General features: G+C 37.0%; 1 protein-coding gene across 5 annotated transcripts in view; it reads left to right on the forward strand.

Moving 5' to 3' along the window:
• Positions 1–871: 871 nt before the first annotated feature.
• Positions 872–23904, forward strand: part of syne1b (spectrin repeat containing, nuclear envelope 1b) — a gene marked incomplete at its 5' end in the record, with an annotated part of 91450 nt that continues 68417 nt past the window's right edge. The window contains 16 exons of one of the 5 annotated variants that reach the window (XM_079261698.1): positions 11983–12058; positions 13028–13089; positions 15546–15641; positions 17607–17690; positions 18832–18852; positions 19355–19447; positions 19648–19826; positions 20028–20224; positions 20789–20898; positions 21847–21897; positions 22062–22094; positions 22426–22533; positions 22614–22751; positions 23189–23353; positions 23458–23570; positions 23653–23821. In XM_079261698.1, the coding sequence (XP_079117824.1) occupies positions 11983–12058; positions 13028–13089; positions 15546–15641; positions 17607–17690; positions 18832–18852; positions 19355–19447; positions 19648–19826; positions 20028–20224; positions 20789–20898; positions 21847–21897; positions 22062–22094; positions 22426–22533; positions 22614–22751; positions 23189–23353; positions 23458–23570; positions 23653–23821 (1695 nt within the window). Of the gene's footprint in view, positions 939–11982; positions 12059–13027; positions 13090–15545; positions 15642–17606; positions 17691–18831; positions 18853–19354; positions 19448–19647; positions 19827–20027; positions 20225–20788; positions 20899–21846; positions 21898–22061; positions 22095–22425; positions 22534–22613; positions 22752–23188; positions 23354–23457; positions 23571–23652; positions 23822–23904 lie in introns of those variants that run through there. The other 4 variants (XM_079261700.1, XM_079261699.1, XM_079261701.1 and 1 more) reach the window with 4 other exon arrangements.

Genomic DNA, 23904 nt, shown 5'->3' on the forward strand with positions numbered 1-23904 from the left:
TGTTTATATATCAGTTTGATTATCTTAGTGTCGCTGTATGCCTATATTTATATGTGAGACTTCCTGTTAGTCAGTTTCTATCCTGCAGCAAATTCAGTCAAAAACCATAGATGACAACACTGGGCGGGCAAGTTGACTTATTTCATAACTAAAACTAATTAATAAGCAAGTTTAAATTGGCTATTATTTTCTTATCCTTATATAGTATTTGGTTGACAGTTATGACATCACAGGTGTCAGTAATGACATTTATTTATACTGTTTTTTGTTCTGAGTCATTATAGTCTGACTGTCATATACATGATTTCCACCTGCATTTTCTTTGCTGTGATAGCCTTGGATTTATAGGTAGAAAATTATATAAAACAGCACAAAATATAGCCAAATTTAGCAAGAATATCCATCTACAAACAAATGATTTATGGCTTGAATAATAACATTTTTTAAAACTTGTTTAATAATTTCAGGTATTTTGAGTAATTACAACGTTTTATATGTCTCTAATGTCTCCGACTTTGCTTGGACAAGTTTTCTAAAAGAATTTAACCTGAAATGTTAGCTTTAAATGAATTAACTTAATTAAATGAATGAACTGTAAAACTAAACTGTGATTTAAAATAACAACAAGGACATGCACTGACATCCTTTTTCTATGGCAGTATATGAATGGAAGAAGTGCCTCTATTGGATAGTAAACCTGCTTGTACCTGCATGAAACCTGAGATTCAATTGGACCTGTTCTTGCAGTGAAACTAGAAAGAGACAGAGAGAGGGAGTGGCAGAGGGGATGTCCCATTCGGGACAGTTGTGAAGAATCTCTAGCTGCCGGCATCAGTGAACCCACCTTGTCATACAGCTGCAACGAGGCAACATGGCTTCTCCAAGACTCTTTGGTCGAACATCTGTGGACATAGCTAATGTGATGCAAAAACTGCAGGGTGAGTGTCCCTCTTTTCCTCTGTTGGCCTACAAGAAAACCATCCTCTCCTCCTGGGCTGCTGCATAGTAACATTCTGCTGATTCAATGTTTGGCTGCAAGCCCACTTAAACTTTGCCAACATTTAGGAGACAGGATGCTTTCGCATACATGCACCCAAAGACACAAGCTGACTTGCAGACTCTAATGCCACACTCTCTTTCAGCTGATGAATGCTTAACTTGTAATAAAAAGCTGTTTTACACTGTAAAAGGGCTGTTCTTAAAACTATTTTAGCAATAAGAGGCGTGATAGAATCACATATTTGGGTAATTAGATTTCATGTGAACACCCAATGTCCCGTTTGTCACCAGGTGCATTTTCTTCCAAGATAGCACATAATCTAATTTTCCCATAACAAGAAAATTTTTGCTGTCCTTAAATATCTTGTGACCAAAGTACAAAAAGACATACTCAATTGTTTGGTGGCTAGACTGGCTTACTGAGATGTAATTCAGAAAAACAGTTGATTTATTCAGTGACTATTGTGAAACTCCTGATTTCAGCACATGATTCAAAAGTAGATTTTTAAGCAAAAAGGCATGGACTTTCACATAATAAGGCCTTTATCTTTAGAACTTTAAACTAATTTACTCTGTGAGTTGACCACTGATCATGAGGAACATTTAATCTGCACTGAGTCTTGACACAAGAGTCACTTAAACTGTGGCATTATGAATGCACAGACAATTCACTGAACGAGACCAAAACCTGACACCATTTGTGCCCTTGGCAAGGGAAACGATCGATAGCAGGAGTCCCTTTTTGTTGGTGTCCCCCTTTTATTACAAGGGCATTAGGCCACACCATCCCCACACAATGCTTGTTCATTCAGACATCCTCTGATCAATTAAATATATTTTTAGATTTTCAGATTACATGGGCAGTTAACACTTGGTGGCATGTAACCATAGCTACTGTTGTGAAACATTTGTCTGTGGTTGTGCCAGCTCTACCCATATCCTGCTGTAGAGGTTTTTCCTGTACAAGTACAGATTATTTTATTGTGTGCATGCTTGCATGATAAAGTTGAAAAGATGTGCAATTATTTTAAAATCTACATGTTGGCTCAGAAATTCTCTGTAATGAAGTCAGAAAAAGCTCCCCCACAATTAAATTAATACTGATTGTTATCTCACTAATGAACAGAGATAAAAAAAAAAAAAAAAAGTCTTAAAAAAAACTTGAATAGTGCACGAATGACCTGATCACTTTGGAAAGTGTCACTGTTGTGTTTAATGTCAGGAAGTTGAATTTGCTTTTAGGTCACATCTGGAGATCATTATTGTTACAGTGGATTTAGGTAGTCTGCAGATGATAAGCTGCAAGGTTTTCTGGGCTTTTTCTCTGGTAATGAAATGCAGCTTCCTGTCATTAAAGGCATCCTGTAGAGAGGGTTACTGTGAATTTACTTTGACTTAAGCAACAGTCCATATTGGGTGCTGAACACCAGCAGACTAACAGCAACATGTCTAATGTTGCTATTACACAATATTCATAAGTGGGTTTATGTAGATTTGTGCATAGGCATCTAAAACCTATAAACATTCTTCCTCATTTGAAATTTGTTCTCACTTGTTTCTGCCAGATCTATTTGTTGTATTTCAGCGTAGCAACACTTTGGAGCATCAACTCCCTCAGGGTACCTGCAATGTCTGTCTGTCGAGGTCGAAGTGCTTGATACAGGCATTTCCCTTTTATAAGCTTACTGTTTTTGTAAGTTTCACTTACTTTTGGTACTTTATGAAACAGGATATGGTGAAACATAACTGCCGAAGGGTTTGTGATGTTTTGTACTCCTAACATAAGATCGTTTTGAGTTTTTTTTCCCTCTTATTTCCAATAGTTATGTATAAGAAATGCCTCATTTTGAATCCTGAATAGAATAAATGGTGTCACTGAAGCTGAAAGGTCATTTCATTTCACCTTTTGTTTTCTCCTATTAATGACCCAATCTTGAGCAGAAATAGCACAGCTTATTTGGCAAAGTTTTACTTTTTGTTTAACGTAAGGTCATTGAATAATTGAACAAAAGGGAAATTACGTGGGGCTGAAAAAAAAGGATTGTTTAACTAATAGGGCTGTGACGACATGCTTTTCTCCTGATTCGATTCGAGTCCGGTTTTTTGGGTGCCGATTCGATTTGAATTGCAATTCTCAAAATTGTTCGATATTGCTAAGTTTTGTAGTTTAAAAACAAAAACATTATAAAACTTTTTTGTGTTTGTAATTTTTCTTGATTTCAATGAGGAAAAAGACAACACAGCAGCCAGGCCATCATTCTGCTTCTATAATGCGCAAGAAGCCAAGTGAAAAGGTCAAGAAAAAACAATAAAAATGACAAATTTTTTTATAGTGGATTCATTTTATTTAATTAAAAGACATAATCGATTTTTAACAAAAAAATTTATTTTAAAATTGTGAAACAAAAAAAATCCTGATCTTTGATTTTTTTATTCGATTTTCCCACCCCTATTAACTAAGTTAACCAAATAAATCAATTAGAAGTGCATCTATTACCTAATAAAATTCTCACACTTAAATAATTGGAACATGTAAAAGTTCTGATATTGTTTTCAGTCTATCTATTCTAAAAATGTGGCTTTAATTTTCTTTAAATCTTCAGATAGATTTGCTTTAGCTTTTAAAAAAATATACTTTTGGTAAACACTTCTTGGAGCAAGAATTTTTTTGTTAACGGGTCCTTCAGTAAAAAACTGAAAATCACAGGAGCATTACACACATTTCATTTGTCACGGGGGTGGGATTGTTACATAGAGGTTAAGGGTGTTACAATGAGTTAAGGGTAAAAAAAAATCATGTGTTTTGTCAACATTATGGTTTTACATATTACAAACTGCTGCTGGAAACATGAATGGTATAACTTTACAGTTAGATTGTTATTAATATTGTTATTATATTATTGATTATTGCAGTTGATTAATAGAACCCTTCGCTTTATGTTATCCCATCTTCATTCTGTTGTTGCTGCTCTCGAATATTAGAGGCAGTGTTGTTCATTTAGCATGCAATAAATCCACAGTGTCAAACACCTCTGAATTAGCTGGCTTGGGTCCTACAATAAAATCTTTTCCTACTTTAGTCTGTTGTTGCCGGCCTGTAAGAGCTAAACTATGGCTGCTTTTACTGAATGGAAAAAAATGAGTGAGTGGGCTTTTACAGTGCTCCCAGGTGTCCATCCCAAGCCAATGAAGCCATGCATCTACTGTACAGTACTGCCTAAAGTATCATCTGCCCTAAGATCACCATAAGTACTTCTTCACTTATGTGAATTGCAGATGCTTTAGTGGTTTGATGTGCTGTATGTTGTTTGTTGCTGGGGTTTCCTACTTCTAATTGCCACTTAGCTACTAGTACCACATTAGGCTTAATTAAATTAGTTGACTGAAACGTAATGATTCGGTAATGGTGAAGTGCTTTTCATAAGGATTCCTCTCATGTCAAAGTAAGTACAGCCAGTTAGAATATTCTGACTGTCATGTAAATGTTATTACAGAGAAAAAAAAACACTGGAGTAAGTTCAGGACTTTGGACAGCTCCTTGCTTGCTTATCATTAAAAATTATATTGCAATCATATTTACTTTATTTATGTAATTTTATTCTCTGTGCTGGGTCGCAGGGAAGCTGGAGCCTATCCCAGCAATTAGCAGGTGAACGACAGAATAGGTCGCCAGTGTTTGGATATGTTATGGATAGGATAGGTTGCCAGTACATCACTACTCCAGTTTCCTCTGATGGAAACCAAAACACATAATTTCCTTTCCAGTAGAGGACTTTTCCTGGGTTGAGGTTAACTGGAATTGGAAGTTTAAAGAAAAGATAATAAAGTTTTTCATTTTAAAATTCTGAACGGAGGAGCAAAGCAAACGTTTGATAGTCTTGTTATTCCTATAGGACTTTCTAAAGACTCTGACACCTTTTATGAATATGAAATGAGTGTATTGATTGATCGGTCTCAAGCAGTATGATGGTGCAGGGGTTAGTACTGTCACTTAACAACAAGGAGGCTCCTGGTTTGAACTTTGGTAGCTTCCTGTGTTATTTCTGGTTTTCTTTGTCCTGACTTGTGTTTAAAGCGGCTCTATTATGCTATTTCTAGTTTTCTGAGCTTTCCACAGTGGTATAGTGTTGAATACTCATAAGACATATGAGCAGTGCTGTTTTTTTAATCACATAAACACATGTTTGAGTTTACCACACTCTAAGTTTGTAAGTAAGTAAGTAAGTAAGTAAAGTTTATTTATAAAGCGCTTTTCACAGATAAAAATCACAAAGTGCTGTACATAAAAATGGGTACAATAACACAATCAGCAACAATCAGCAAAAATTAAAATCATCCAAGAATCAACCAAAAGCTCTTCTAAACAGTAGAGTCTTTAGCTGCATTTTAAAAGAGTCCACAGAGTCAAGCACACGAAGGGACAGAGGCAGCTCATTCCAGAGTCTGGGAGCAACAGACTGGAAAGACAGGTCACCACGAGTTTTAAAACGAGTTTTTGGAACCTTCAGGAGGTTCTGGCCAGAAGACCGAAGAGAGTGTCCAGAAGAGTATGGACATAGTAAGTCGGTGATATACTGAGGGGCCTGACCATGTAACGCCTGAAAGGTCAATACTAAAATTTTAAAATCTATGCGAAATTTAACAGGAAGCCAATGAAGACGTGTCAAAACAGGGGTGATGTGGGCTGTTCTGGCTGCACCTGTCAAAAGTCTGGCAGCAGAGTTCTGCACAATTTGAAGCTTATTTAGAGTCGTCTTATTTATGTAAGTGAAAACAGAGTTACAGTAATCAATGCGACTCGAGATGAAAGCATGGATGATCATTTCAAGATCTGATTTTGACAACAACCTCCTTACTTTAGAGATGTTTCTTAGATGATAGAAACTGTTTTTGGTCAGTTGTCGGGTGTGACTCTCCAAAGACATGGCCTGATCAAACACAACCCCAAGGTTTCTGAGACTGGTTTTCACAGACGGTCCCAGAGCACCAAGATAGTTTTTGATCATAGGTATCTTTTTATCAGGGGCAATGATCAGAGTTTCTGTTTTGTTAGAATTTATCTGAAGGTAATTTGAGGAGAGCCAGTTTTTAATGCAGGACACACATTCTAACAACATATATAAAAAATAAAACTCTGAATCATTGAAGGAACAGTACAACTGAATATCATCAGCGTAAAAGTGATAAGATACATTTTCAAAACCACAAATAAGTCGGCCAAGAGGCAATAAGTACAAAAGAAACAAAACAGGTCCCAGGACAGAACCTTGGGCCACTCCACACGACAGTTTAGACACATGAGATATTATATTGTTTACCGCAACATTAAAGGTTCTACCTTTTATGTATGAGGAGAACCACTGAAGAACAGTCCCAGAAAAACCCATCTCTGATTTAAGTCGATCAATCAATAAGTCATGGTCTACTGTGTCAAAGGCAGACGTTAAATCTAGTAAAACCAAAACTGTGTAGCGACCAGAGTCAGCGGCCATCATCACATCATTTGAAACTCTCAATAAGGCAGTTTCAGTAGAGTGCTTTTTGCGGAAACCTGACTGAAATTTGTCGTAAAAATCATTTTCTTCCAAAAATGTAGTTAGCTGTTCAGCCACTACTTTCTCTAAGATCTTAGAAAGGAAAGGAAGTTTTGATATGGGCCTATAATTTCTTGGTTCCGCAGGATCTAGATTTGTTTTTTTAAGGATGGGATTTACCACTGCATGTTTGAAGTAGTTGGGGACTGAGCCAGATTCCAATGAGAGATTGATCAATTTAACAACCCAAGGACCAACTACATCAAGAACCTTCACAAACAAAGATGTCGGTAGAATGTCTGCCAGACTTGAGGAAGGTTTCATCTTGTCCACTAAAGCCTTCACATTCTGCAGGCTGACAGGAGTGAACGAGGACCATATCCGAACACTATTTGACACAGGGCATAAGTTATTTAAAGAAGGACTGATGCTGGCCCTAATGTCTTTCACTTTGGACACAAAGAAGTTTAAAAAATTATTGCAATCCTCCTGTGTATACACTGGAACATGTGGAGATGAAGGCACAAGAAGGTTTTCAATAGTATCAAACAGGACTTTAGGGTTTTTCTTATTACATGACACTAGATTTGAGAAGTAAGTTGACCGAGCTACTTTTATCATTTCATTTAGCTCCGACATCATTTCTTTAAGATTGAGTCTATGCACCTCTAATTTTGTGGCTTTCCACAAACGCTCCACTTTCCGACAGCTTCTTTTAAAGTTACAAATAGCCTCACTCATCCATGGACAGGGCTTTTTATGCGCAAGAGTGCTTTTAGAGGGGGCAACAGTGTCCAAAACAGTTAAGCAGTGACTATTGAAATTTGTCACATAAGTTTCCACATCGTCACACATTGCAAATGAAGAAAAATCAAAAGAAGCAGAGAAATGACTAATGGCTGCTTCATTAAGAACGCGTCTCTGGATGTTTACATTAGAGTCATTTGGCACCAATGAAAAATACAGGTTAAAAAGGATACAGCAGTGGTCACTTATTTGAAAATCCTCAATACTTAGTTCATCAATCTTTAATCCATAAGAAAAAACCAAATCTAACGAATGGCCTTTTTGATGTGTAGGTCCAGAAATGTGCTGTGTAAAATTAAACATGTCCATAAGTTTGGTTTCTATGGCAATGGAAATGATTGGCTTCAGAGAGTTTTTTTCTACTTTGAAATTTTAGTGACATCCCAAGGGAGGGACTCAGTGATTTGTCATCTTCTCTAGGTTGTACATATTCATGAGAAGAAACCCGCACCCACCTTCACTTCTTAGTATAACTACTTCTAGCAGTTGACCAATCAGACGCAGTCCACAAGCTGGACATAGGGCGGAGCTTTCTCTGTTTGCTTGTTTCTGGCTGAGACTGATTTGAGAGGATCAATACAAAATTAATGAAGGGGTTTGTGAAAAATGCTTGATTATTTCTTGCCCTTCTGGACTTGCATATTAAGATAAATTAGACTGAAATGTGCAAAATGGAGTCACTTTATGCATTAAAGTTACAACCCTTAATTGGTTCCATGATTATCTGTTACATAAGAGCTTCTCTGCTCATGTAGACCGATATTTTTCAACTATCTTCCTACTTAGTTATGGGGTTCCTCAAGGGCTCTTATTGTTGTATTTGTTATTGTTGTGTTTGCCTGTACACATTTACAGCCATGTTTACAATAATAGATGGACATAGATTTCCTCATCCTAAGCAAAAATGAAATAGTAATTAAGTAATTATTGTGTTTAGACAATTCAGCCTTTTAGATAAATGTAAATGTTCTATTGGCCATTTAGACTTAGACTAGACTTTATTGATCCCTTTGGGATGACTCCCTCAGGGAAATTAAAAATGTAGAAATTTGGATTTATTTATTTAGTATATATTAATATTATTTAGTAAGTATTTTATATTATTAAAATCTAGATTTATTATCTAACTCTGTTGCCCATTTCCAAGAAATATTTGTGGGATTTTTTTTTAATGGTCTTTTGAGTTTATCAAAAGATGAGCTCAGTTTTCCATATTGACTTTTTTCTTTTTTTTTACTCAGTTATGTAGTCTAACGTTAGTGCATCACACTATGCAAGAACCTGGAAAACAACATACCAGGCAAAGAAAATGAGAAGAAGAACAATATGGACCCTTGTTTAACCCTTTAAGGCAAGACCCATCAAAAAATTGTACGAAAAGTCCATTTTTTTTTCAATATGAGGTCTTTATATGTCCCTTTAAAAAAATTATAACACAAAAAATGAAAAATTGTGTGATGAACTGGTGACCTATTCAGTGTGCCCTCCTTCTTGTCTGCAAACAGCTTCCCCATGACTTTGAATTGGACTAAGCTGTGTAGAAAATAAATGAACGAATGAAAAAGTTAACAATATTTTGGGGATGTTTGTCAGTTATTGCCATGCAATATGTCAAAATTATTAGTGTAGTGGAAACCAAGTTCTCTTTACTTTTGAAGTAATTTACTTTTGAATATATATATATATATATATATATATATATATATATATATATATATATATATATATATATATATATATATATATATATATATATATATATATATATATATATTCATTCATTCATTCATTTTCCAAACTGCTTATTCCAATTCAGGGTCGCGGGGAAGCTGGAGCCTATCCCAGCTGGCTTTGGGCGACAGGCAGGGTACACCCTGGACAGCTCGCCAGTCCATCGCAGGGCCACAGAGACGAACACAGAGAGACGAACAACCACGCACGCTCACACTCATTCCTAGGGGCAATTTAGAGTGACCAGTTAACCTATCACGCATGTGTTTGGATGGTGGGAGGAATATACATACATATGTATATATATATAATATATAATTAGGATTGTCCAATGCAGGCTTTGTTGTGCTTCTCACTTGTTCTTGTTCCCTTTTGTGATAAAAGCTGTTGTGATAGTGCCCTTATACACTTTTAGTGAACTTCAAACTCATCCGCTTTAAACGGGTTGATGATTTGCATCCTCAATTAGGCTTATTGAAGGACCGCAAGCAAGCTTAAATACACTGGTTGAAAACTTATCATCTTTCATTCTGTGTAGGTGTGAAGTAGTGGGTCCAAGGATCAAAGAAGATCAGAAGCAGACAAATCAGCAATCCTGGAATTTCCTGAAAGATGAACATTTAATTCTCCATCAGTTGTACATGATACAATCTCAAAGTTCAGCTGGAAATCCGTCACCAGTTTCACATCTTTTTTCCCCCTCTCTCTCGCTCTCTCTCTCTCTCTCTCGCTCCCAAAACTGGCTACAGATATACCCCATTAGAAACACACCTGATTTGATTTAGCCTAAACCATTTCCCCATATCACTATCCCCAGCAACCTTATTCTACACCAACATTAATAGATAAACCAAATTCCCAAACAAACAAATTAGACAAAAAGAATACCAGTTCTAATACCCTATTTCAAAATAAGCCCACACTTAAATAAAGAAACTGCAAAAAGAGGAAATCTCCACTTGGTTTCTCCCAATGAACTAATCTGTGAAGTCACTCACACCTGCAGTGATGATGTTCTGGGTTGGCCTTATCCTGCAAGGTGAATTTAAACAAAGAATAATATTATACAATAATAATATTAAAACAATGAAATATGCCACACATTACAAACGGTAAAACCCGGTATAGTAAGTGCAGCATGGTTACATGGCAACAGAATAACATTAAAGGGACAAATATGACACATGTAAAGGACAGGTGGTGAACAATTACAGTCTCACCCACTTTGTCACAGTAGGGTGCTAGCAACATAGATGCAATATGTAAGCACCATGAATCCTAGGCTTTTTCTGCAGTGCATTGCATTGTAACAATGTGGTCATGTCACAACCCCCCCCATCATTTCCCTTAATGTTGTAGTTGGCCAATATAGATGTATTATTTACATGGTTGTTAAGGATAAAAACAAGGCTTGAGATTAAACAAATGAAAAACGATTGAATTACTGTTAATTAAAAGATTAAAACCATGATTATTTTTCTGAATTGACTGACCATTTACCAATTTTCTTCAGGCTTAGCTAGATAACTAAATATTAATTGCTACATTTCTGAAGGTTGCTTAGGATGATTTTAATGGGACTACTGATGGTTTTCTTTTCTGCCTTTTTTATTTAAAAGAGAACACATTTCCAACCAGATAGCTTTTCTGGGCCAGTTACACCAGCAGTCTATAGAGCAGTAATAATAGAATGACAACCTCAGGCCTATTTTTAGCTTTTCTGAGAGGCTTTCAATGTGCTGGTGGTCTTGAAAGAATAAAAGGATATTTCTGTAATAGATGATAAGGCATCAAGTACTAAACTTGCCATCGAACATGAGGATAATAATAATAAAACAGAAAAGCATGCTTGTCCAAAGTGAGGTGGTATTGCTGGGTGTTAAATGACAAATGTGGATCTGTCCTAGAGCTTTTACATGATCATCTGTTTACAAGGGAATCCCAGTGTGGGTGTGTCTCCTTTGTCGTCACGGTTGCATTGACACTAAGGGAGCAGGTGGTAGATGTCTTTCACCAGCCTCAGAATTAATTATTAAAATGACTTGCAGCAGGGGACCATTTGTGCTGCAGTCTTTGAATTTTTGTTCTGGTCAGTTTAATCAATGTAACTGTTGAGACTTGATCTGTAAAGACCCCCCCCCACCCCAAATATCAACTTGTTTGTTTCAGAGTTTATATTTTTCTGTTTTATCTTGGATATTATCATGTCATTAAATGTGTCTGTCTCATAGAGGATTAGACAAATCTTATTGGAAACACAGGCCAACACACACACACACACACACACACACACACACACACACACACACACACACACACACACACAAAAGCACACACACATGCACACACAAACCAAGCTTAAATCAGGATAATGCAGCCGAGGCAGTGACATCACCATCTCCCGCATGCTGATTGGTTGAGCCACGCTCCTAGCTGAGCTCTCTTTAGCCTCAGATGGTACGATGATACAGCGAGGCAGTGCAGTGAGGGCTGTACTCATCCTCACAGGCATGGCTCCTCTGGATTGGAAAAACACAGGAAGAAGGAAGGATAGGATAGTAAATTACTCTCCCTGTTAGAGTTTTCTGCATTGTCATCTGTGTGTGTGTGTGTGTGTGTGTGTGTGTGTGTGTGTGCGTGTGTGTGGGAGAGTGTGCGTGTGTGTGTGTGTGTCTGTCACTGTGAGAGGGTCAGGGAGGAGGGGACATTTTCATCACAGCCTCCAGCCGCTCTTTTTGCTTTCACCAGGGAAACCAGGCAGCCAGATCTGTTTTGTTTCCTGCTGGAAAAAGGACAGCTGTGTTCTTCTGTGTCAGTTTTTCCACTGTGGATCTAATTTTCAAAGAAACACATATATGTACCGTGGAACTCATGAAACGCAAAGGACAAGAGCTGGAGAGTGGGGAGTAGAATGGCTCACTATAAGGATGTATCTGTCAGGAAGACTTCTTTAAACCTAGTAACTGGATTTTTTCAGTATCTGCGTGGTAAGTAGGGCAGCAGCACCCTTGATCACTCATTTGTGTTGATAATGTGGGATTTAACATATGTTAATGGTTAGTAGGTGAATCCCTGCTCTGTGAGTAGTTATGATGCTGCACAGACGCGATTGTGTGTGTGTGTGCGTGTGTGTTTGCATGTATATGTGTGCATCTGCATGTACGTACTGTGCTTCAGTGGGCTTAGCCTGTACATTGGTGATGAAGCAGTTGCCTGTGGGTTAATGATTTCTTGCTCCTTGTATATGTTAGCATTGCTGGCTTACACACGTGACTTCTGTCTATATTTCTGAGGACAGATGTTTAAAAATGGCTACTCTCTCGCTCGTGTGCAGCAGTAGCCAACCGGCACGCATGACAAGGTGTTAGAAATCCCTCCTCAACATCACAACAACGCTAGTAAAGCAAAGAAATCCGTCGCTTTGTTATACATCCTGCATAATGCATGAGGCATTGTGGACGAATGTATTAATAGACCACAGAGAGGTTGGGGGTGATCTAAACAATAACGCATATCATTATTAAGCACAGAGGGGGTTTGAGAGATGTGTTGGCAGAAATCTTCTCTCAACTCATTCGCTAATCTCCTTGTATGACCTCTTTTAGAGAGAACTTATCAGGAATGCCTAATATACTAGAAGTGCAAAGCCCATGTTGGTCATTCTAAACAAATGTATCCATTTTTGAAGTCATATATTGAAACAAGGATGGTGCAGGGCTGCTGCAATGCTTCTTGACAACTGTAAGCATACAATAAGAACATATTTAGTGATTTTATATCAAGCAATTCTCTAGATAGGGAAGTTTTACAGAGGTTATACCTGAATGAAGCTATAGTTTGCATTTTGTTGGATGTTTACTATGAAAATCTCCAGGTTCTTTAGATCTCATGATTCATAGTCAACATTAGAGCATGCTGTTATTTACTTATAAACACTTTTTGGTTTTTATTTTCAGATGAACAAGAAGCAGTACAGAAGAGAACATTCACAAAATGGATTAATTCTCATCTAGCCAAGGTAAGTGAGAATTGTTGTCTATGCTTCTTTAGTAATTACTTCCCAGGGCTTGTAAATTGCAGAATTTATAAGTTCAGCAGGACTACCGGGAAAATTCTCAAATGATTTCATTTTGTAAGTTGGAAGCTGTGCTTTGTTCACAGTGTACTGTGTTATCCAAGAGCCTCGTGATGTTTAACTCCTCATCACATTCAGGAAACTACTCTTTGGCCAGTGATACTTCAGGCTACTGACCTGTCACGCCTGTAGAAGGAACTGGCAACAAGGGATTTGCCTGCACCAGTAATGGCTTCTTATAACACTGAGCAAAATAACTGGATTTATCCAGTTAACTGTAAATAATGACATAATTTACCCCTGACTCTTCAGCCTTGAAAATCAAATCATGTTTAATGGAACACAGCTTGTTTGTCATCAAAGTTTGCTGCATCTATTGGTGTTGAAGGAGCAGTCTTCCTGTACAATTCTCCTGCAGTGCGTTTGGCTTATCTTTTGTGTTAAAAAGATAAATTCATGGATGTAGGCAGACACTGCCGAAATGACATAAGAAAGCTTAATTGTTTGGTTTTCTCACTTGTCTCACTTGGGGAATTTAAACTTGGATATGCTTATATACCAAGAGTGGGCTGTGGTTGTGAAGCCATATGGGGTGTTTAAAAAAATTATGCATAGAGTTGGTTGTTGTATATATCTATATATATTTGTTGTTTCTTTAATATTTGTGTGTCTGTGATGTGTATAAGTTGGTAAACATGTGCATTGCTGTTTGGGTATTCATGCACCATATTTGTGTGTTGAAATATGTCTATTCATGGAGAGGATTGGCAGGGAAAGAGGTGCAGTGTGCAGATGGAGAGCAACAGGGTGAGGACAGTTTCCTGCAGGCTGTCGTCTGCTTCTAAATTTCTAAATTACAAGGCACTGAGTGCACAACAATAACACACGATCACATGTTGTTTTACATGTCAGTTCCATAACGTTGAGACAATAGAAACTGCATTACATTGTTTGCAAAAATGCACTGCAGTGAAGTTCTAAGAAACAAATAATCAGAAATACTGATAGAATTGTGAAAATTGTCAGAATAATTAGCAGTTTTCTGTGATTACAGAACAGTAATCACAGCTGACACAGCAGAGTGTGCAACTCTGATACCACAACAGTGCTTAAGTCTCAGCACTGTCAACAAGATTTGGTTTAGAGGAGTCTTTTGTTGAGCTTGATCTGCCCACTGCAGTTCAAAGCTCGGCCTCTGAAACTTTGGAAGAATCTAAGTTATGTGGTGGGCCCATGTTGGGACGCTCTGTTGGTCTATTCTTCATTATTCATGCATGTGCACAAGCTCACTCACTGTGCATACCAATTGGGCTAATGTAGCATAAGCCACATCATGAAAGCAGTTTTATATAGTCACATTCATACTGCAGACAGCTTTTAAATAACCATATAATTTAGCAAGCTAGTTACTATTTCTTATTATTTTCCAATATAGTTACCTAAGTAACTATTCTTATGTATTCTTGTTTGTCATGTGTTTGTTTATTCAAGTATTAAATATTGTTTTAACCTTTTTTTAAGAGTTAAAGTGAATATTATCTTAGCTAAAACTTCCTGCAGCTGTAACGCCTTCCTGTCAGCCGTGTCTGTTTCCACTGAATTTCACAGTTTTTCCACTGATGATAGTACTTCATGTGACTGAGAAAATTAAATTTCCATAACAGGATGGGCATAACTTGTAACGAACAAAGGTTTTCTGTGCATTTGTTGGAAACGATTCCTTTGTTTTGATTGCACCTCCGGAATCAGATCCTATTAATTGTTTGCACAGAGACAGCAGAATTAAAGGTTGGATATCTTTAGAAAATTATTGTGTCACTGCAAGAAAACACAGGACAGGTATTTGCCACTTCCTGCTGCTTTTACCCAAACAGTCAGCCATCTATAATCCTATCATGGAATATGGTGAGTTGTGAAATGGCCCGCACATGGTGCACAAAAGAAAGAACCCCCAAAGGGTGCTTTTCTTTCTGTGCTCAATAAACAATATCTATTTTATTTAAGACTGTACATTATCATGTTGTCATTAATCTTTGATTGAGTCCAGTTCTTTAAATGTGTGTATAAGACAACAGGAGGCCTAACCCTGTTAGGGTTAAATGAGTAGCATCGCTTCAGGACTGGGCAACAAGCCACTTCTGAGAGAAAAAGCACCATCTTTTAAGCTGCAGGGAGGCTCTGTGGTTGTTGCTAACAAGCCTGTATCTAACAAACAACATTTGGTTTCTCCTCATCCCCTCTAATGTGCAAGGATACCACTATTCTCTTACAATGTAGACCTAACAGCATATACCTTATTTCTCATTAGTTTTATGATATGATAATGATTTATTTCTTAAGACAAATCCATTTCATTACATTTGGTCTCTGCATTTCAAATTTTATCTTGTCTGCTCCAGCATAAACCACCGCTGGAGGTTAATGACCTTTTCGAGGACATCAAAGATGGGGTGAAGCTGTTGGCTCTGTTGGAGGTCCTGTCTGGCCAAAGACTTGTAAGTAGTGCTTGTTTTTAGCCAAAGAATATAAGCATAAATTGAATCAGTGTTGGACTGATTTTTTGATATTCAGGATACTATGATCAGGATTTGCTTTCTGGATTGGTACTGTAGTTTACGTGTCCATTCAAGGAAATACAAATATCCACTTGAATAATAATGAATATGTAACTCCAAGAATATTAGACCTCATATTACAGGAAGTCAATATTCCATGGTGTAACATGAAATTTAAGTTGAAGTTTATTTGTAACAAGGTTTTTGACTTAAATATTTGCAAATCTGATTTTTTCATTTGGACAAACTTGAGCGAGTTAATTCACATAATAATTAAGGCAAATGCCCATCTTGTTTATTTAAATACTATTAGTGTAACGATAAAGATGGGTAAGATTTCCCACAATAAGACTGATTGTGAGAATAGTATTAAATCAGGATGCTTTGAAACATCACTAAAAAAATTTTCTGTTGTTTAGAAATATCCAGATATGATACAAGTGTTGGTTTACAGTTTATATGGGAGTGTTGCCACTGTGAGAAGCTGTAACCACATCAATGTCTGTGTCTCAGTCTTCCTCCTGGACACTTACACACACTAATGGACATGCACAAATGCACACAGTGACCAAGATTCAGAAAAGTTTTTGTTAATTTAACATAATTTAGTACAAACTGCCATCTGTAAAGCTGTTGGTAAATAAGACAAATGCATTTTATGAATAACATGTCCTGATCCTTTCATTTGTTGATTTTATGGTTTAAATCAGCTAAAATGTTAAGATTAAAAAATCTGATCAATAAACATCATAATTGGGTTCAGGTCTTGTTTTATATTTCAAACATTGCAGGTTACAGGCACCATAAGCGATGAAAATCATAGAATTATCATAAACTACCTTCATACATGAGAATTTTCATTGTTTATAAATTCTTGCTAACTCTGTAAAGAGATCAATGAGAAAATGCTTCATGATTTGAAGTATTAAAATGGACATGTGGGAAATGTAAAGAGACAAAATTTCCGAATGAAATTTTGAAAGTGTTCTTTAAATGAAGTTTTGTATTTGTATTTGTGTTTATTTTGATCTCCATTAGCTATTGCAATACAGATATTCTTCCTGGAGTCATGAGATCATGTTCACAAGTTCTACTTGATGATCTAACAATTAACACAAGTAACGCCAACTGTTCAAGTCATCTAAAACTGTTGATTGGTCGGAATACTGTCAGAATCTCACAGTTCCCCTTCAGACAAAATTTAATTTAGAAGACTTTATAGTAATATATATCTTGATATAAACATAGCGGTCCAAGTTAACACTGCAGTTCCAGCTGCTGTCCTAAGTTAAAATGTGTGACTTCATGAGAGTTTTTACAAATTAATATTCGAGCAGCTTGATAAATATTACTTTCTTTTCCAATGTTAAGAGGTAAGTTTGATGACATGTTATCAAAGTTTTACAATTTGAGTCATGAAGTAAACATGTTTGTGGCATGCAGTACTTCAGTCTGCTTTCTCTTATCGCATTGGAGCAACAGTAATCTGTGGACTGTGCTTGCTATGGAATTTTGAACAATTTCCTTTAATAATTTAATGTATTTGGAAAAATTAAGTATTTTGTCATATCTGGTTAATCGATTGGGTTTGCCAAAGAAACTGGATTTAGAACTGGTTTCTGTAATAACACTGTACAGAAACCAATCTATAATATATTCTTTCCCCTTAATTCAAGTGAAAATGGCCATGCTAATAAAACCAGAAACTTTTCACAAACAATATTTTTTAAATTTATTTTACCTGCATAGTTGGCACAATAGGCAGTTAAAAACAAACAAACAAAAAAACAAAACAATTAAAGTACCATGTTAAGGTAATGGCTGAATGAAGATGTCCTTATTTTGTTTTTGGACAATAAGACTTAATGGGCTACCCACATTTTAATTTTGTCCTCTTTTTCTAAGCCGTGTGAGCAAGGCCGTCAGCTGAAGAGGATCCATTGGGTTTCCAACATTGGCACTGCACTTAAATTCCTCGAAGGCAGAAAGGTAGGCATGGAAGAAGTTAATACTGAAATATTAAACATAACCTATTGGGATTTTTATACATACACGCACACGCACACACATCCACATATATGTATATACTGTTATTATTGGATGTGATGATACATACAGAACATTGCACCTGTTCTTATTAAAAAAAAGTTTAATAGCCATAAAAAATATTAAAAAGAAAATAGTTCAAGCTTTTGTACAAAATTTTTTCCTTTTCATATGTTTTTTTATGACATTTTGGGAACACAGGCTGGAGCTTCAGTCTTTGTATATGGGTCACCTGCTAAACCAATTGAGCTACCTGGCACCCCACTATGTTTCTGTTCAATCACCTCAGCATAAAGTCATAAGATCTTATTATCATATCTGAGTCTGCAGATTTACGTGTTTCCAATGTCTCAATATTATCCTGATTGCACGAAGTATGTGTTGTTGAAATGGGATGATATGGGTGATTAGATTTGAGATAAACTTTGCTCTTACATCTTCCCCAGAGTCAGCTAGAATATTTGATCAAACAGGTCTCACGTTCACAATGATTTCATATTAAAAGGTTCAATATTGACATAATAGGCTAATTTATACATGATGAGGTTCAGCAGCGTTATTGTCACATCTTTGTTCATGATGTAATTCTATGTGTGGTCTGACTGAATCTGGGTTCTGACAGCTGTAACGGTGGTCTGACAGTTTTCTCCAATGTTGCCTGAGATTGCTTCTCTTTCCTTTGCTTACTGTGTCAACCCTGCGTTTCACTTAATTCTTATGTTGTGGATCACATGTTTTTAAAAAGGTGCAAATATTGGCCAAACTTTCAAACATATGGGATTTTTCTTCTTCTTATTGTTTATTATTTATTTTTTAAGTTGCTCCTATAGTGACATTGTTGAAGAAGTATGCTTAGAAGCTCATGAGAAAACACTGTTGATTGGATATTTGTTAGTGAGCCTAAAGTGTCTCTCTGTGTAAAACATGCACTTTGTTCAGAGAGGCAGAGGACAGGACTTCTTGATTACATAACCCATCTCTAAATCCCTTGGCTCTATGAAGCCTGTGCCCTACTTTCTTCTGGGTTCCCCAAGGACTAAGACTTACATTGTTGTGATCTCTCTTCCATCATGTGTGGCTTCAGTCTGTGTATCGAGGATCTCCGGTCAGTCGCCTGTGTGGTCATGCTGTATAAATTCTTTTATTTGATGCACGATACTATGCAATGCTTGGGCACAGCTATTCTGTTTATACATTTAGTCATGACACTTTCCTACTGAGCTGCATTTTTATGCATTTTGAGAACACTGGGTACTGATGAGTCTGGCTTGCAAAAGCTGAGCTGCTTAGAAGCAAAGATGTGAACATGGCAAAAATGTAGCAGCCCTGCAATGTTTGCAAATGTTTTAGTGCATCTGCTGCTCCTTCATTGCTTAATGTAGCACTCTTTATTATTTTTTATTTCTGATTGACTTTTCACTGTGGCTGCTTGTGTGTTTTACTAATAATACTTGTAGTAACTGCATCAAAGACCGAACTTTGATGACTTTGAGAAGACAAAAGCTTGCAGAGTTATTTTGGACTGTATGACACAGTATGGATTGATATGTCTATGGGACTTTATAGCTATCTATATGTGAGTTTGTTTGTTTCTTTGGCTTTTTCAGATTAAACTTGTTAACATTCATGCCACGGATATCGCAGATGGACGACCATCAATTGTCCTTGGGTTGATATGGACCATTATCCTCTACTTCCAGGTAATGATTTATTTGATATCTCAAAATCCTGACAGTTTCATCATCCTGGGGTGACTTACTACCCCAAGAATAGACTATCCTGACTTTTTTTTTCTTTCAAAAGTTTACAAAATTCCACTTTTTATTTAAAGCTTATATCAGCAAGTAGGTGGATGACAGGAAGCATTCTTGTTTTAATGTTTTCTTTGTGTGTTTACTAGATTGAGGAGTTAACCAGTAACCTGCCAGCCCTCCAGGCTCTATCAAACAGCAACTCTTCTGTGGAGAGTATAGCCAGCTCTGAAACAGGAAGCCCTCCAATGAAGAGGAAGGTGGTTAACAAATTTCAGGGCAATGCCAAGAAGGCCCTGCTCAGATGGGTGCAGTGCACAGCTGCCAAGTATGTCACTTTAAGATAACCATTTCAAATTACCATCATGGATAACGTCATAGATACAAATATGGATATCTGAATGATGAAACGATTTCGGCCTTCATATTTCAACTGATTACTTGCGTTCAGCATAGTTTAATGTACAAAAATACTTATATCATTATGCTGCTTCTGTAAAGCAGAAAGTCATTTTGGTATGTTTTTCAGGTATCATGGAATTGAGGTGAAGGACTTTGGTCCCAGCTGGCGGGATGGTGTTGCATTCCAGACGGTGGTGCATGCCATTAGGCCAGACCTGGTGGACATGGATGTGGTGCGACAGAGAAGCAACAGGGAGAATTTAGAAGATGCTTTTGCACTTGCAGAAAATGAGTTGGGCATTCCACGTCTCTTGGATCCAGAAGGTTTTTCTTGCTTCTTCTCCGCTTTTTGCACTAAATATACTATTTTGACATGATTAAATGTTTGCCAGTGTTGTAGCATAGGACCAGCAGTGTTAATCAGAGTTAATCTGACTGGTAAATTTAACGTTTTTATGAGGTTTTTTTTGTTTGAGAAAATCTGTTCTTTGAATACCAACATAACCTTTTAGAAAGTTCCTATTCTTCTAAACATTGCAGATGAGACTTTCAGTTTGTGGAAACGAGGCAGTCTGCAGTGACTATGCAGTCCTATCCTCACTGGCAGAGTCGTGATGCTTTATTACTGAAAGAGCTGCACAGAAAAGTCTGCTCTTACAGAAGCTTGACCCTGATTTCTAGAAACATAAGGCCAATGGTGTAGCTGAAAAAAAGGCATGTATAATTAGCTCTCAGCCTTGACAGATTTACCCTCTGGAGGACAAAATATTTTTATATCACTTAATACTTGACTGCATTTTACATACAGCATATTACTCTTGTTTCAGCAGAAATTGGACTTGTTTAAAGTTTAATACTGATCTGGGCAATGTTTGTGTTGCTCTGTAGATGTGGATGTTGACAAGCCAGATGAGAAATCCATCATGACATATGTGGCTCAGTTTCTCAAGCATTATCCAAACCCCCACCACTCTGAGGCTGATGGACAGCAGGATGAGGTATTTTGTTTGGATTTATGATACTTTAAAAGTTGAAGACGGTGAAATTTTTTAAATTGCTATTAAATATTGGATTACAATTAATGCTTTTGCTTATGTGTTTTTATATTTAATGTTATAAGTTTGTGTCATCCATATTTTCCAAAAATAACCTAGTTTATCATCAATTAGAGATGCTGATCTTATGCATAGGTTATACCAAGATTATATGCTAAATAAAACTGCTTTACCCGCTGTTTGCTTAGTAGGTTTTTGACAGCAAATCTGTATACCTGTCAGTTTACCGCATTTAGTGATGGGGCTGTTTTCATAAAGCTTAAAGGAATCCTCTCAGAGAGCTTCAATCATAGTTTTCCAGCTTCTTGCTAGAAGTGTCAACTTTCAAGGGATTCAAGACTGATCTCAGAGCATCACTGTGCAAGGAAAAGAAATAAAACTCCTACTTTAGAGAGGATGGAAAGTGTTCTGAAATAGATGTAATTGTCTATGTGAGCACTCTGCTAACCTTAGAAAGTCATGGCACTTCTATCATTATCGTTCCACAGACATATTTTTAGAATGTCTCTAATAAGTCACAAACATGAACCCTACATTACTTAATCTTTAGTGCGTTGCATATCTCTTCTCCCTAGTTGTCTTTTAGGCATTTTCCCACATGCCTAATAAAAAACAGTTTTCTTTATCTGAAAAGGGTTTTAAAAGGTTAAGATACTGTTTAAATAAAATTTATTCGAACCAGGATGTGTACTCTTAAACATTTAGGGTGAAAATTCAGTTCTTAAGATGTTAAAGCAACTCTTAGCAGCAGAAGTTTTTATGAAATTAGCCCCAGAAGTATAAATGCACTTGCATGAACAGAATGATCAACATTATAATCATTGTTTTATTTTATATCATCACAGACTCATTTACTTTCCCCATCTACTTTTTTGTTTTATGCACATTAAGCTGCTTGTTGGCTCTATTCCAACCTTTGCTTTGTCAGCACCAGTGTATCAGGTGAGAGTTCAGGATAAAGTGCTGCATGCTTTCTGTTTGGATCCGATCACTACCTCTTTTTCATCTCATTTCCCACCTAAACTCTGCTTGTTCTTCTCCTGTTATTCTAATGCCTTTATGACATGCTTTCATTTCTCTGTGTGCCTTGTTGCTTTCCTGGATAGTTTGGTCCCCAAGATATAGAGCAAATGCTTGAGGTATGTTCAGCTTAACTAAATTAAATCCAAGGACTAAATAAAAAAAATAAAAAAAACAGATAACAAAAACACACACAAAGACACAAAGCAAAACTTATAACCAAATACCCCTCATGCCTTGTTTTTCTCCTGCCTCAATTTCTTAAACTAATTTGATTGATGATGTTGAGATTGTTTTTCTGTGTGAATCTTTTAATATCTTGGCAGGTTGTCTTTTAACCAACGTTTTACTGTAATCTTCCCAATGGCATGCTTATTGGAGCAAAAACCCAGGTTTATGATTGGGTTTGCTCCTTCCCTATATAAACTTCATGTCCCCTGATTGTGACAGAGAGAGGAGCGAAAGATGCTGAGAGAGCTGAAGGTGTTTTTAGATCAGCTGGAGAGAGATGTGCTGCGAGCCCAGGGAGCAGAGGGAAATCTCACAGACAAATACCAGGTGAGTGAGGCTTGCAAAGACAAAATATTCTCCTTTGAAAAGGGATGCAGAGCACAAATATGTCTCATTTTGTTTTGCAGGCATTCAAAAGCTTCCATGTACAGTATGAAATGAAGAAAAAGCAGACAGACCCTTTATTACAGCCAGTCCACAAAGATGGCAAGCTGTCAGTGGATCAAGCTCTGGTTAAACAGGCCTGGGATCGTGTATCCGCCAGGGTAATTACACTGCTTTTTCTGGATATCATTATTATTTTCACAACATGTTCAATATCAGTTATGATGATTAATCATACCACATTACGTTCAATCTTTTTTTTAAACTGTGCATTTCTTTGATTAAAAAAATACCATTTTGATCTAAAAGCTGAGCACAATGAAATCTATGGAAACTGTTTGCTCATGGCAGTGAAGGGTCAGTAGGGTGCAAGCAGTTGAATCAACTTGTTCAGAGGGGGGAGGGGATGGGGAACAGAGACGGTTTTGTTGAACAGGCAGTGCACTCCTCCAAACATCCATGGCCTGTCTAGACTGGCATAAAACTCTTTTGTTGGCTGATTGCTGGTGAGCATATAGAGCTGAGTGGATCTACATAGACTCCAGTATGGTTGGTACTTCTTTTGGTTGAGCAGCATTTTTAATTGTGTCAATTGCAGCTGTTGGACTGGCACATCCATCTGGACAAGTCTTTGCCTGGACCTCTGGGAGTGATTGGAGCCTGGCTTCACAGAGCAGAGATAGCTCTGAGAGAGGACATTCCCTTCCAACATGCTCATGAAGAGACAGCTAACATTCTTCACAGAAAATTAGACCAGCATAAGGTGAGGATTCTAGTTTATTTGGCTGTCTGTCATATTGTTTATATAAGTGCAATGTACGTAACAGCCAATGTGAGTATGAGTTTGTCTTTGATGTTATGTTGCAGGAAGTGTTAAAAAATCTGGAATCACACAGGCAGACCTTCCATCAGATCCACAGGGACAGATCAGTCAATGGTGTACCTGTGCCATCTGAACAGCTCCAAGACATGGCAGAAAGGTATATGCATTGGGTCTTTTGTAGTTTTTCATAAAAATCACAACCAAACGGAATAATATTTGAACACTCACTTAATTTTCAGGTTCAACTTTGTGTCTACATCATCATATGCTCATTTGATAAAACTGGAATTCTGGGAAATGAAGTATCGACTAATGGCCTTTCTTGTTTTGGCTGAGTCAAAACTCAAGTCCTGGATCATAAAATATGGCAGACGGGATTCAGTTGAACTTCTGTTGCAAAGCTACCTTGTGAGTTAATATCCTTACTTTGTAATTAAAGTACCTAAAAGACATAGAGACTCTGAAACCATCTCATGATTGTTTCTCTATTC

The sequence above is a fragment of the Telmatherina bonti genome (assembly GCF_933228915.1).
Source record: "Telmatherina bonti genome assembly, chromosome: 22".
NCBI lineage: Eukaryota > Metazoa > Chordata > Actinopteri > Atheriniformes > Telmatherinidae > Telmatherina > Telmatherina bonti.